The sequence below is a fragment of the Rhinolophus ferrumequinum genome, chromosome 3, assembly GCF_004115265.2.
Source record: "Rhinolophus ferrumequinum isolate MPI-CBG mRhiFer1 chromosome 3, mRhiFer1_v1.p, whole genome shotgun sequence".
NCBI lineage: Eukaryota > Metazoa > Chordata > Mammalia > Chiroptera > Rhinolophidae > Rhinolophus > Rhinolophus ferrumequinum.
In genome coordinates this window covers 73743137-73758022 of record NC_046286.1, presented here as the reverse complement: position 1 = coordinate 73758022, position 14886 = coordinate 73743137, and the positions used below count along the sequence as shown (strand labels likewise).

The window sequence follows — 14886 nt, the reverse complement described above, 5'->3', positions numbered from 1 at the left end:
ACACTGGTATGCCCAAACTCAATCCTCAATGTCCTTCTCTATCTACTATCACTCCCCAGGTGACCTCATCTAGTCTCATGGCTTTTAATATCACCTACATGCCTATAATATTCAGATTCGCATCTTCTGTTCAGCTCTCCCTTCTTAATGCCAGACGCCAAATGCCTACTCAACATCCCTTCATGAATGTCTAAGCAGCTTTGGAAACTTAGCATGAACTCCCGATTCTCCCTCTAAATCCAGCTCTCCCACGGTATTCCTCATCTTATTAAATGGCAACCCCATTCTTCTAATTGCTTGGGCTTAAAAGTTGAATCATCAATGACTCTTTTTCTCTCATCCCACATCCAATCATCAGCAAATTCTTCAGCTCTCTCTTCAGGTTTTTCTACCAGTTCAAACCATACCTGCCTTTACGACCCTGGTCTGAACAGTATCATCAGTCCTTTGGACGACCGCCATCGTTTTCTAACGGATGTCTCTGCTGACATTCTTGACTCCTATAACAGTATATTCTCCACAAAGAGCCAGAGTAATCTTTTTTAAAGGTTCAATCATATCTGGTTAGCTTAAAAGCTTTTTATACCTTAGCTTCCCATCTCACTCACAGGACATGCAGATTCTCTATGGCCTTAGAATCCTATCCGTCCAGCCTGCCCCGCTCCTGTTGTTTTCTTCTTATCACTCCCCACCTCATTCCCTATGCTTCAGGTACATGGATCTCTTTGCCATTCCTGGAACACCCCCAAGCATGCTCCTGTCTCCGGAACTCTATACTTGCTATTCCCTTAGATACCCTGGTGGCTTGCTCCCTCACTGCCGTCATGGACATCTATGCTCAAAAGTCCCATTGTAAAATAAAACATCCCTGACGACTCCCCCCCAAACTATAAACATATGAAAGAAAACCCCCTCACCAATATTTCTTATCACCCTTCCTTTGTTTCTCTTTCTCTATAGCCCTTTCTATATAATTTACTTATTTTATGGTCAGTCTCCCCTGCCCCCCAGCCTAATATATAAACTCCCTAAACCAGGGGCTCTGTATCTCCAATATCCAAAAACAGTGCCTGGCATGTAATGAATATTTAATATGTAAGTGAATTAAAATTAAATAAAATATGTATAAAAATGCTTAGAGTATAGATGTTCAATAAAGGGTTGTTCTTATTATTTGTGGAAATGTAAAAACTCAAGTGTTAATTACCACAAAATTGATGGGGCAAATAGTACTGGTAAAGTTAAAAGAGAATGCTATATTCTAGGAATTATTTTCCTATAGACATTGAATTTTTATTTTAAGACAGAACTTGATTTGGGAAGGTTCATTTAGTTTATCATATGAAACCCTTCTATCAAAGTGATTTTGAACAAAATAAACAATTTTTTTAAAAAAGTATTATAATTTTAAACATTTGCCACATTGTCATGAATGATACAAAAACAAACTTAGCAAAATTATATTTTCTTGTAAGTAAGGGTAACAAATATTTTTAAAGGAACAAGATATTTACTAATATTCTCTTTATAACAATTAGAAAGTGCTCTAAGAAATATGTGTATTGAGAAAGAAGTAATGTATGGCTTTATTACTTTAGATTAAACATAACAGGAAGAACTGTAATGTGCTTACTAAAATGTTGGCTGGTGTTCCAGAACGAGTTTAGTAAAATTCTCCCAGAAAGGAAGAAGAAGAGAAAAAGAGACCTACAGCTCTCTGGGAACTTAAAGAAAAGCTTATTTATGCCACCAGCTAAAGCTGGGAAGAAATACTGCCAACAAGGTTATAAATGTTTGTTATGTGCATAAATGGTACACTAATAAATGAATACGTTTATTATAAGAAATTATCACTCAGGTATGTCCACACTGCCCATCAAAAACTCTTAATAAAAATCTAGGAGTTCAAGTTCTAATGTTCTTTTTCTGACATTCATGAGGAATACAGAAGAGCCTTCAAGTATAAAAGCTGAGCTCAACTTTAGGAGAAAAATAAAATAAAATAATCCCCACTATCAAGGTTTGAGTTGCTGCCTTAGGTAAGTCGTACTAGACATGTTATTTGAGCTCTCTTAGGAAGTGGAGCACAACGCAGGGTTTCTCTATGTCGCCTCATCTCTAGACAGCTGGAAGAGATGGGAGACAACCAGGCATCCCGGGCCCGTCCTGCTGGCCCAGAGCTCAGCACTCAACAGGGGTTTCCTCTACAGGAATCAAATGCCAGTGCAAATCAGATTTCGAACAGTAAAAGTAAACAGAAATAAATTATTAAAGAGAAATAAAGAAATTGTTAAAGAGATATTATTAGAGACAGAAGAGGAAAATGAGGGTGAGTCAGTAAGGAGTGAAAGCAAATGTTACCACAACCCCCCAAATACACACACACACACACACACACACACACACACATTCTGTACACAAAAGAATTAAGGTTACATATGCCTTAATTTTCACTTTTCAAATCTGTAGGGTGATTTAACAGATTCAGTCTCGTATTATTCTTCACATTTTTCAGGACTATCAAAATCACACCTGGAATGACAGGATCTGTAAATCCACCTGTGTGAAGACAGCTGTGTTCAAACTGTACTGAACATAATAGCTTCTAAAAATATGCAGGTTGCTGTAAGGTTTAAGGGAAAAAAGTCGGTTACACTGTTACCCGTAAAGGCCTGGATGACTCAGAGTTTAATGATAGGATACATAAGGTTTCACCCCTAGGTCACTGATTCTAGGGTGATTATAGTAGACAGTCACTTTAGGACATTACCATCGAGCAGCTGCTTTGCTCACAATCTGTAGGAGAAATGTGCTGCGTGTTTCTATTAATACTCATTTGACAGGTGTATACATTCTAACTCACGCATCTGCCAATCGCGACCACTTTGAAGCCGAGTGATGAAAGCCACAACAGCTGTTACCTTTAGAAAGCTCTTAGTGTGCCCAATTCTCTCCTGTCTTTATCTAAAGTACTAAATATTAATACTTCATACTATAACAGATTTTATGGTCTAAAACCAAAATCATACAAGAAAGATATTTGTGGAGGGCTTCTGAAAGGAGCACACCACCATTCTACAAAACAAAGAAGACAACGACCTTTCCTCCTAGGACAGTGTGGGAAAGGCCAAACCAGCTGAGAAGGTCAACATTTTTAATGGCTTAGTGACTTGCAGGAGACTGCAGGTATCCCTGGGACTCTGTGTTTTAGCCCCTGTCATACATACACACATAGGACACTGGGAAATGCACGTCTAAATTTTATGTACCAAAGATTTACACACCCAGGCAATATAAATCCGCAACTACCATTGTCTCTTTCATGGTGCTCAGTCAACGTTTATGTAGTGCCAAAGATGGTAATTTATCAGTTCACACCTTCACCCTGACGACTGGTTACTGGCTGGTACCTATTGCACGGTAAAGTCACTCCACTAAGAAGGGTTCCCCACAGCCCCAGTCACAGTAATAACTGGAAAAGAACTGTTTTGAAAAATCAAGCTATTATTTTTAAACGACAGTATGGAGGCATTTAAGTCACCGCCTAATCTGCTATGTCAATACTGAAATAATGACAACACCTACCCATCAACTTTTACCCCATATTCAGTCCATGGCACTAATGGAAATAAGACTTATCATCTAAAAATCCATGTTCCTACCTTCCACATCCACATTCATACCTTCTTTCAAAGAACTCAGCATCTCCTTATAGGACAGAGTTAATTTAACCAGGCAATAAATAGTACAACTCACATTTAGCACGGATTTTTAATGTTTGTATAAAATGCTTAATAGGGACTCTGCTTTATTTTCTTAAGTGATATTAAATAATGCACTATTTGGTACAGATTAAAAAAAATGGTGAAAATGGTCACCAATAACTTTTTGTTTCAAATATATCATTTTCTTTCAAAAGGTCTTAAAAGAGTCCTGCAAGTTTAGACTTGATAGATTTGCTTCTGTCAAACCCTAGAAACTTATAAAAAGAGAAAGAAAGCACTCACTATACCTTTTTGATCTGGTTCAGTAAGGCAACAAAACAACTCTGTGGTTTGACTTTGTTTTGCTTCACAACTGGTGTGTCATTACAGATCACGGTCTGCAATTCCATTTCATGGATGAGGAAATTAAGGCACAGAAAGGATAAGTGACATGGTAACACAGACTCTTTGAGCAGAGGGGAACTTAGAATTAACACAAATCAGAAATATTACAACCACAAATCCTTATTTTTACCCAACTGAAAGAATGCCATTTTTGTATAAGCTAAAAGTTTATCTAAAAACTCTTTACTTCTAAGTTTAATAACAAACTTAGCAAAGCTGTTAGTTTTGTCTGCTTTGTCTTGTGTCTTAAACATGAAGAAGGTCAGAGTAGAACTTAGTGCCCAAGCAGAACATCACTTCCCAGCTGTGGTTTCTGGGGGTAATCTCATCCTTTCTTTGTCACTCAGCTTTTCATAAATTCAATAGCTATTAGTTGAATGTCTGTTTATGTCAGACATTCTAGGGGCTAAAGATACAGTAGGAACAAATCATGTGAAAGAGCCTGTATTCGTGGAAATTAATTACTGAAGAATAAGATAGAGTGTGATGGTGCTGTGGAGAAAATAAAAAGGAGGAAAGGAGATTGGGAGTGTGGGGTAAGGCTCAACGTTAAAACGGGTGATTAGTGAAGACCATACGGGCGATACCTGCATACAGACCTGAAGAGAAAAGGGGGAGCAAGCAAGCAAGGGGAATGGCAATGGCATCGGGGATATTCCAGGCACGAGGAACAAATGCAAAACCCCTGAGGTGGAAGCATGCTTAGCCTGCGTGACTCATCTTTTTGCTGTCGTTTATTATTTTGAATAAAGTATATTTTTCTTTATTGGAAGTTCTGTCAAATACTTCGGAAGAAGATCAGGAACATACATACAATCATAAATACTGCAGACAACCTTCAGGTACTACATTGCTTCAGAGAAGTGAGTGGTTTTGTTTTGCAGTGGTAATTCACTCACCTTGCCACCCTCCCACTCCCCATTTCTTCTCTTTTCCACTATAGATCAAAATACTGACTTGCTAAAAGTAACTCACAGAAGTAAAACAAAAAACAAAAAATATATATCTGCTTTGGGGAAAGGGCCTACCTTAAGGAAATCAAACTGCAATGCAGAGTACGGGATCCCACAATGCCTATCTCCCTTGAACTTGTAAACCCTCTGGATTTGTATTCAGCTTTTAACATTCAGTGCTACCTGGTATTGATACTCTGTTTATATCTTATTTTATGCTACCTTGTACTGTTGTACACACATCAGCTCTCATAGTGACTTCCTTGGAGCAGGGCCCATATCTTGAGAATGTCTGAATCCCACATGACTTCGCATATGGGGCATCAATATCTGTTTGATGGTGATGTCATAGAAACTACCACAATGAGCAGCAGACATTCCTCCTGTTTTAAGTATGTTTGTGGATAAAGCATGAAAGAAACATCATAGTTTCTTATAGACATTTGGATTATCTCAACTGTCTTGGCCAAGATACTGTTTGTGTAACATCCCATTCTGTCTATATTTCCTTTTGCATTTTTAATTGGTCACGGTACACACTTTCAGTCTAGACAAGCATGGATTAACCACAAAACACAAAGGAGCCTCACTGTGTGGAATACTGTTCAGTCCATTTCAGCCAATGTCATTAAGCACTATTACAGGAAAGAGACTCAACACGAAACTACCAGATACAGGGAGTATAAGATACTGCCGTACATTCTAGCAAGATAGACAGACACATAAGAACAACTTCAGTGCATGCAAAACAGGCAGAAGTATTTTGAAAGTATAAGCAGTGGCCTGGAGAGTGTGTTAAGGCTTCACAGAAAAGTTGGCACCTGAACAGCCAGGATTTTGAAAAATGGAAAGGACTAGGACAATCAGACATGGGATCAACGGGCATTCCAGATTGTGCAAAACACTGGCAGAACGGTAACAGATTGAAAACTGCTGAAAGAACACATTCACCGCATTAGTGAAGGAAAGCTGCTCTGTTGTATGTACTCCTAAGCTTTCCAAGACAAAACACAAGCTTTTAAATAAGGAGCTAAGGAAGAAAGTTTCACCAGCCCTTGTTTTGTTAAACCTTTGTTTTTGTGGGTTTTTTTTTTGACTCTGCTGGCATAAAACTTGAGTGAGGAAAAGTACTTCAACTTTACTGTGGAAAAAGAAAACTGAAAAGTGGGCAAGGGCCAAGGAACAAATAAATTACACTCTTCTGGAGTACATAAATGGAGCAAAATTTAAAAATCAGGTATCATTCCAATCTTTCTCATCACCAACTCGATACATATTCATTTCATGGCCACTATGTGTTAGTTTCTGGGATACCAGGCCTCTGAGGCACTCTCATGGCCCTCCTGTTTGAACAAGCTCTTGTTTTCAATCCAGTAAAAGAAATAAGCAGAGGGTAATTCACCGTGTACCCTGTTCCTTCCGCGGTTGCCAACCAAATCCTGAAGCTCAGAGCAGAGTTAAATTTCAGTCAAGTTAACCAGTGAGGACAAAACACACTTAAATAATGACATTAGGACAACAACTGAGATGTGAGAAACTGATAGAGGTCTTCGGTAAGGGTGTCTCAGCACCTCTTCCTGTGAGTAGGAAGCTGGAGAGCTGGGCTTCCTGGCCAGTGATTTGGAATGCTGAATGGGGCACAGAGGAGGGGACAGAGGGGGTGAAGTTACCTGGGAGCTCAGGTAGACTTTGAGGCACTCCTCGCACACGGCTTTCTTGCAGCAGGGCAAGGGCTTGATGGGCTTGTCTTCCAGGCACACCCGGCACATCAGCACCATGAGGGGCGCATACGGATCCCCTACCCCACCCAGGCCAGAGTAGGGTGGAGCTCCCAACAGGCCGGGCACGGAGAACGGCTCGGGCGCCAGGTAGAACTCCAGCTCAATGCTGCCGCCATCGGGGGACAGGGGGTCCGTTGGGAGGGGCAGCCGCGGGCTGGGAGGATCCGTCACCGGCGGAGCCCGAGGTGGCGAGGCGGGCGGAGAGCGGTGCTCAGCAGTGGAGTCCAGGGGCAGGTCGTTCTCCACGCAGTACACGGAGCAGAAGACTTGTCTTTTGGCGGGGGGCGGGCGCCGCTGACCCAGCACGTCTAGGACCAGTCCGTCCCGGGTCCCGACGCGGGTCCTGGGTTCTGGCTCCGCTCCAAGGGGCGCCTCCTGCTGTTCACCCCTTCCCTCGTTTCGGTCCCCAGCTTTCTCCTCTTCTTCCAGCTGCTGTTGCAAAGTCTGGGGGTTGAGGGGTCCGGTGAGTGCCAATCCCGCGGGCTGCCCGGCTGCTTCGCTCTTCGTCCAGCACGGGGCTTCCCGGCTCCTCGTGGGCTCCCGGGCGCTCGGGTCCGCGCAGCACGAGTCGCTTCCGCAGCCACTAGCGCTCGGCTCCGCGGAGGCGGCGCACGGCCCCGGCGCCCCGGCGCTGTCACCCCGCGGCCTTGGGGGCTCGGGGTGGCCTGTGGCGCCTCCAGCGGGGTCTCCCGCCTCCTGGGGCCTGCCGCCGCTCACCGTGCTCTGCTCCTCGCCCATCGCCGCCCGCGGCCCACGCCGCCGCTGCCCATCCAGCCGCCGGGACCCCCACCCGGCGCCGGCGGGCAGCGGGGGCAGCGGCTCGGCTCGACTCGCGGCTCCGCTTCTGCTTCCGGGTCCCTCCTCCGGGGCTGGGACGCCCCGAGCTCCCTCCGGGGAGCCCGTGCTCCCGGGCCGCGGCGCGCGGGGAGCCGGGCCCAGCCCGCTGCTCCTCCTCCTCGTCCTCCGGCGCGGCCGGGCACCGCCTCTGGGGCGCCAAGGGCCGCTCGTTCCCGGCGCGAGTGCGCCCGCCCCACATGCAGATCGGGGCGGCGCCGAGGCCCCCGCGAGCCCCGGGAGGGGCAGAGGGGTCCGGAGGGAGGTGGCCGTCAGTCCCGCGCCATCGCTGGTCCCCGCTGCGGGCCGCGCGGGACGGTCGGCCGGAGGGCGGTGGTCCAAGGGGGTCTAGGGGCCTGTGGCGCCGCCGCGGCGTGCACCGGGAGGTGCAGCCGGAGCGCGAGCTTGCTGCCGGGGCCCCTGGGGGAGAGCCTGGAGCTGGCGACCTCCCTCTGCTCCTGCTTCACCTAGCGCCGTCCTCGCTGCCCCTCACCCCACCCTTTTGGTGCACACCTCCCCACACGTAAACACGCGCGCAGGCACCCGCGCGCTCAATCACACGCACACACCGAGTGGGTGTGATCTAAGTCGTGATGCGCTCTCGCGCCCAGAGTTCACACTCGGCCTCAACAAAACCCTTCGGAGCAGGCAGGCTGTCCTTCGGGCTACGCATTATGCAGAACTTCCTACAAAACTGCTGTATACTCAGAGCTGGAACCAGAAAACACTGGCTATTGAGGACTTGGTTGCTCTTGTTTCTCCTGGGCCCATCCCTTTTTAAGTCCTTCAAAGAGAGAATTCAGAGAAATCACGCTAGGAATTCTTAGTTCACGCTGCATGCGATATACGGTATACAACTCGGTTTTCTGCCTAATGGGGTAAGATGGATCTTTGAAACCCACTAATAAGACAAAAAGCGATTTTAACCTACTCCTCCAACTGGAATCTTTATAAGAGCTGTTAACTAATTTAAGATTACCCCCTTTCCTCCTCTTCATTGTTATTTTAAAAACTATTTTTAACCCTTTAAATATTTCAAATTGGATAGCACAAGGTAACAAGATGGCCTGGCCTAATTAATAAATTGGATCTCTGGTGGGAAATGTGAATGTTTTATTAGCAGGACCATATTTATCCCCAAAACTGTTTCCAAGACAACAATTATATTTCAGCCAGAACTTAATTATGTGTTGATCTATCTTCATTTTACAGGAAGTATTAGTCACCCAGACTGGTGTGTTTTAGTTCCCTAAAGCCAATGAAAACATTTTTGGGAAGCCAACCCTTGATTTTTCATCTTGTGAGAGAATTCAATTTACACATTCATGTAATAGGAAGGAGCTGTGAAGTGTGTACAATTTATCTTATCTTTAAGCTGTTGCTGGGTTGTTCTAAAATATTTTCCAAATCAGATACAAATGCTGGAAAGGTGACTAGCTATGCAATACTAAGAAAGCAGTGTAACACAAAAGAGAGTTTCTATCATGTGTATCTAACACTCACTTGTACCCCAAAGGGATAAATCCAACCTATCAGTCTAACTGCCACCTCATTTATCAGTCTGACCCAAGAATGAACAATTCCTTTTTGGAAGATTAAGTGCTATTGAGGGATTTTTTTCATTTTAGGTAATTGATTTCCAATTAACTGTTCTTTTCTCCAAATAATACCTTCAGTGTTTATTGTCTTAAAGTCAGGAACAAGAAGCCCACATGTATGTGCCTTTTGTGTATACCACCTGATAACTACTTTTCTATTCTTTCAAAAGTGATATAAAAATAATCTGTGTTTTCCAGGTGACAGCCGGCTGAGAATAAGACTAGAGTAACAATAACGGATACAAAAAAGTACGAGTATATCTCCACACAGTCCATAGCAATCAAACCCTTCAAGGTTCTCCTATAGTTTTGGGATACCTTCCCCCCCACACACATTTGTCATAGATGTTCCAAGAATTTCTTCTTGCAATACCCATCTTTTTGTTCCTTATCACTCAGGTTTCAGTTCACTGGCAGGGGCTTTCCTTGACACTGAACCAACTAGGAATCGCTGCTGGGATTCATGAAGGTGTCCCATAGCTCTCAGACCTTCTTACTGACATGTCTTCCTCCCTACAGGATTCATTTGCCCTTTGTGAAAACAGAACCATGGCATGCCATATCTCCACCCTCTAGACAGACCCAGACTTGCCTGAATCATGGGCCCGGCATCACCTGGTGTTCCATCTGGGATCCATGAGATACCAGCAGTATGGAAAAGAGTTGAAATGCAAAGTTAAAAATGCCAGTTCTACACCATAAATTTCCCCTGAAAAGAAATGAAAGAAGCATCTATGATTGTGTTGATAGGATTCACTTTTTAAAAAGCATTGTTTGAAAATAGTTACCATAGCATAAATGTCATTTATCTATCACAAGCTTAATATTCTTGACACTCAAACCATCTGCTCCACATCAGACTGTATACAGTTGTTAGAACAACATAAGCTCTAGCTACCACTACCCATTTCAACTGTCAGTATTTCTTAATAAGCTGTGTACCTTCCCTAAACCCAAGGCTTCAATATCAGGAGACAGTGTCAAGTTTGACAATTGACATAGTCGTCTGCTTTTGGTCGTTATAGACCATTATTTTTCTTTTATCACTTTTCTTATCCTGGCCTTTATTCATGACTTGTTTGGGTTCCCTAGAAAATTTTTATTCAGACATTAATTAGAAAATTAAAGAGCCTAGATTTATTAAGTTATTAGAAAAATGTTGTATTGGAAGAGCTATAAATCATTTAAATTATACAAATTAAAGCTCAACAAAAATTCTTTTTTAACTTGTGGAGAAGAAATACATAATATGTTTAAATGGCATGAAATAATTATACAGCAAATACTTTACTTGTTTTCTACTAGTCCTTCAGTTATCAAAACAGATGAAAAGAAATTATTTATTTATTTATTTATTTATTTATTTTTAATTATTTCCAGAAGAGGAATGAACAGGGTAGAATGGTTTTCTAGGCGTTCTTATGAAAGATACAGTGGACTGTTAGTCCTCCCTTTCCTATTTTCTCCCATCTTCACCGACAGAGGAAGACAGCTTGGGATTATTAGGGGACAGGGACATCAAATAGAAGAGAGAAGAACAAAACTATTTCTTTCTTTTTCCACCTAAATTTCCTAAGGAAAATCCAACTAGCAGATTTTTATGAGATAATGTTAAAAATAAAGCAAAACAGTGTATTCTTTCAAATTATAAAATGAATGCCCCAAAGCTTGAAAAACAGAGAAAACTAAGAATAAGAAGTAGGAGGAGGAAGAGGGTAAAAAAAGAAGAGAGGAAGAGAAGAAGGAAGGACGAAAGGAAGGCAGGAAGCGAGGGAGGGCAGGAGGGAAGGATGGAAGAAGGCAAAGTAAGAACTTTACCCACTACTCAAAATAACAACCTATATCACTTTAACATATTGGTATATTTCATTCGCGTGTTTGCATCTGTGTGTATTAAGATATGTTAAATTATATATACTTTTTTTGGCCCTTTTTTCACTTGGTAATATATCCTGAACATTTTTCATACTATTAAAACATCTGCACATCATCATGATTTGTGACTATAAAGAATTTTGCTATATACATGTGTCATGATTTATTTAACCAATTCCATTTTATTAAAAAATTAGGTAATTTATGATTATGTGCCACTTAATATATGTTAATATGTATTGTTTGTGTACATTCCTAATATACCACAGCATAAAGTCCTAAAAGTTAAATTGCTGCAGAAAAAGGTAGATGTGCTACTGAGGCTTTGGACACACATTATCACAAAAATTTAGCACCGATTTATAATACCATCAATAGTGAGGATACGAGAGAGACTATTTCCCTAATCATTCTAAGGAGATTTTTGGAAATTAAAAATGCTGTAAATAGCATCTCACTTTTTAATTAATGGTCACATCCTTTGAAATAAAAAGGGAAAAATCAAATATTGACTGTTGATGACCCTTTGGATATTTACAGTTTAGGACTATAAGTTAATGGCTCTCTATTCCTGAGGTTATGGTTCTGACAGCTTCCCTTCCTGACCTTTTTTGAATTTCCTTTTTTATCTCTTTTAATGACAATAGTGCTCTAAAAATGTTCAGAACTAAACCCAGTCATAGTTAATACTTCTAAGTCTGTGCTGCCATTTCCTCATTTCCAAAATACAAGTGCATATTTTTCAGTGCCCAAACTCATTCCCAAATGACTACTGTGCCAAGGAAATCCCAGCTCTCAATTCACACTGTGGATGCTCTTTGAATTAAGGCCAGAATAGTTTCATTAACAGTACAAAATCCACCCTTCCTAACCTGAGAGAACCAGTTCCCTCTTCACTGAATGCGTCACCAAGACCTTGCAGTTTAAAGGCAACTCAATGTTTCCACTACTGTGGTTTTTGTTTACCAGAAAGATGTCAGCCCTGGCTTGTCATCTAGAAATCCCCAGTCTCCTCTTCCCAAGGCACATAGCCACATGAAGAAAGAGGCAGTTCTCTCTGTTCCTCAACTTCCCTTTTTAAAAGGAGTGTCAAGTCATAGCCTCCTCCACACAGGCTTTATTTACAGCAAGAGTCAGAAAAATTTACAGCCTGACTCCTCCTTGGCTCTGAGACTGGAATGCCTTGTTGGTTGGGTCAGCAAGAGCAAGATAAATCTTTTCTTGTACAGCCCTCAGTACCATCGCAGCTGGGCCCAAACGACAGGTTAATCAAACATCAAAGTAACAGAGCCGAAGATGAACTTGTACATAACAACATTTAAAGTTCTGAAAACAGTTGAGATTTTCCTTCGCAAAAGGACAAAGAAACCTCTTCCAAATTAGGGAAGAAGGAAAAGGTAATTGAGATGAGATGTATTTAAACCAGTGGAGAAGTGCTTACAAAATTATGTTAAGTGAAAAAAGCCAGGGAAATGTAATATACAGAATGATAACAACTGTGTAGCATGTATATGATAAAATAAGGACAGAGGTAATAGTAGTTTTTATATAAGGGCGACGTGGCTATGATTTTCTTCTCTACTTTCTAAAATTTCTAAAACGCTGTATTGCTTTTATAACAGCATAAAAAAAAAGAGGAAAAGAAGATTTTTTAAAAAGAGGGAAACAGTTTTGTCTATTGAACAGAGCTATGGGCTTGGTGTTAATAATAGCTATTATTTGCATCCATACTCTTGATAATTAAGGAAAGCAAGTCCTTCTATTTGTGTTACAACTGAATTCAACAAATATTTCCTGGTTGTCTACTAGATCCTGTGTTAAGCTCTGGAAAATTCACTTTCCTAATTTATTCAATGGAGAAAGTAATTCTTTCTCCCCAGTATTTTTCTTTATTATTAATTTTTTGACATCTATGAAATAATTTAACTTGTCTAGAGCATTTTTTACCTATATTCGGAAGCCCAGTTCTTAGCGTTCGGCACATATTTAGTTCTCAACAAAACATTTTTAAAGAAAAAAATGGTCTGGTATAGTGACTTAAGCATTATATAGAACTATGGTTCTCAAATTGTGTGCCAAGGTACCCTGAGGCACAGAAGCAAACTCCAGCAGCACCATGGGATATTTGAAAGTCTTCGAGAATCACAGCATCACCTGTTGGACACCATGCAAACTACTGCTGTTAAGTTATTAGGAATTTATTTTGGCCTAATGGCCCCCATGAAAAATAACAGACACAGGGCTCCATAAACCAAGAAAATTTGGAACCTTGGGTTGGAAACCTCAGGTATAGGACAGAAACAACAGGATCTAGACCCTAATCTCTTAGAAATTTGTATTTAAAATTTACAAGAGACATTTGTGCAGCAAAGGATTAACCTTTCCTAACGAAAGGTGTGGCCCTTGCCCCCAACTCCTGGGAGGTAACTTCTAGGCCCTGACTGCAGGAATGGCCTAACTAGTGAGTCTCTTTGTTTACCTAGCATCCTTATGCCATGCACAATGTGATTTATTTGGGGGTCTTGGGTCATGTATCACCTTGACCTCTGGAGGAGCTGGGAACTAACATCAGCCATATCCACCTCACTGACTTCAAATGAAAACCCTGGACACTAATGCCTGATGAGATTCCGTGGTTGGCCCATACATATTGTCACACATCATTGCTGAGTGAAATATGTGCTGTCCATACAACTCAATTGGGAGAGGACAACTGGTGGCCTCATGCCTGGTCTCTCCTGTTCCCTGCCCTGTGTATCATTGTCTGTTGCTGATTTTAATCTTTGTCCTTTCAATGTAATCAACCATAACTGTGAGTAAACAGTTTTGAAAGTCTTTCTAGAAAATTATTGAACCTGAGTATAGTCTTAGGAACTTCCTGAACTATAACATTGCAAAAATGGATGTTCATTAACTTTTTTAGGTTTTCATTTTCCTTGTTTTCCCAAGCAAAAAGATGTAATTGGAAAGGCATGGTATTCACTAATGCAAGAATAAGACAAGTTTAATATAAAAGGAGAATAAGAGAAAATGTATTACCTTTTTCTTGTCACACAAGAAAGTTGATTTTCTCAGAAAATAGAAATAAGTAACTGGCCTTTTTAATATACAGGTTGCTTGAAATTGGTTTTAACATTTTGCTTGACAAAATCTAGCTAGAGGATTAAATGATTCTGAAAATTTGTAGGCTGACAGCTTAAGTCATTCATTTGTATTTATTTTAGAATTACGGCAAATGATTTTATCTGTTTATCTCTTAACACATTCATACCAAGTTGGGATGGGAGAACACAGCTGCCTTTGGGGAATGTTGAATACCACAAGCTGCTTCTCAAACATTGTAGAATCAATAAAGCTCAAAATATTTTCCCAAATACTTAAAAAAAAATTATCATCATGCAAATATCTTCAAAGGATTTTTATTCACATATTCCTAGCTCATTTAAATTTTATTTATTTCTTATCTCTAGAAGACATTGGAGCTGTTATTCTGAGCTTTATGAAAATGGTGCTTTACTCCATAATTGTACAATGAGAAAGATCAGACTGGGCAAATGAGTATCTGTGTTTTCATCCTATTTTGCCATTAATTGTCTATTCGCCTGAACTTTTCAGAGGCTCAGTTTTTACTTCTGTGAAATGGGAAGATTGAACTAGATGACTCTAATGTTTATTTCAATACTAAAATGATCATTTTCAATTAAACCAATAGATATTAATCTGTACTTTGCACACA

The 14886-nt window shown here is 41.1% G+C and overlaps 1 protein-coding gene across 2 annotated transcripts in view; it reads right to left on the bottom strand.

The window, feature by feature from the left end:
* RNF217 (ring finger protein 217) overlaps window positions 1–7693 on the bottom strand; it is a 119595-nt gene extending 111902 nt beyond the window's left edge. The window contains exon 1 of one of the 2 annotated variants that reach the window (XM_033100960.1): window positions 6733–7693. In XM_033100960.1, the coding sequence (XP_032956851.1) occupies window positions 6733–7581 (849 nt within the window). In that variant the 5' untranslated portion in view covers window positions 7582–7693. The remainder of the gene's footprint in view (window positions 1–6732) is intronic. The other variant, XM_033100951.1, reaches the window with a different exon arrangement.
* Window positions 7694–14886: the final 7193 nt, after the last annotated feature.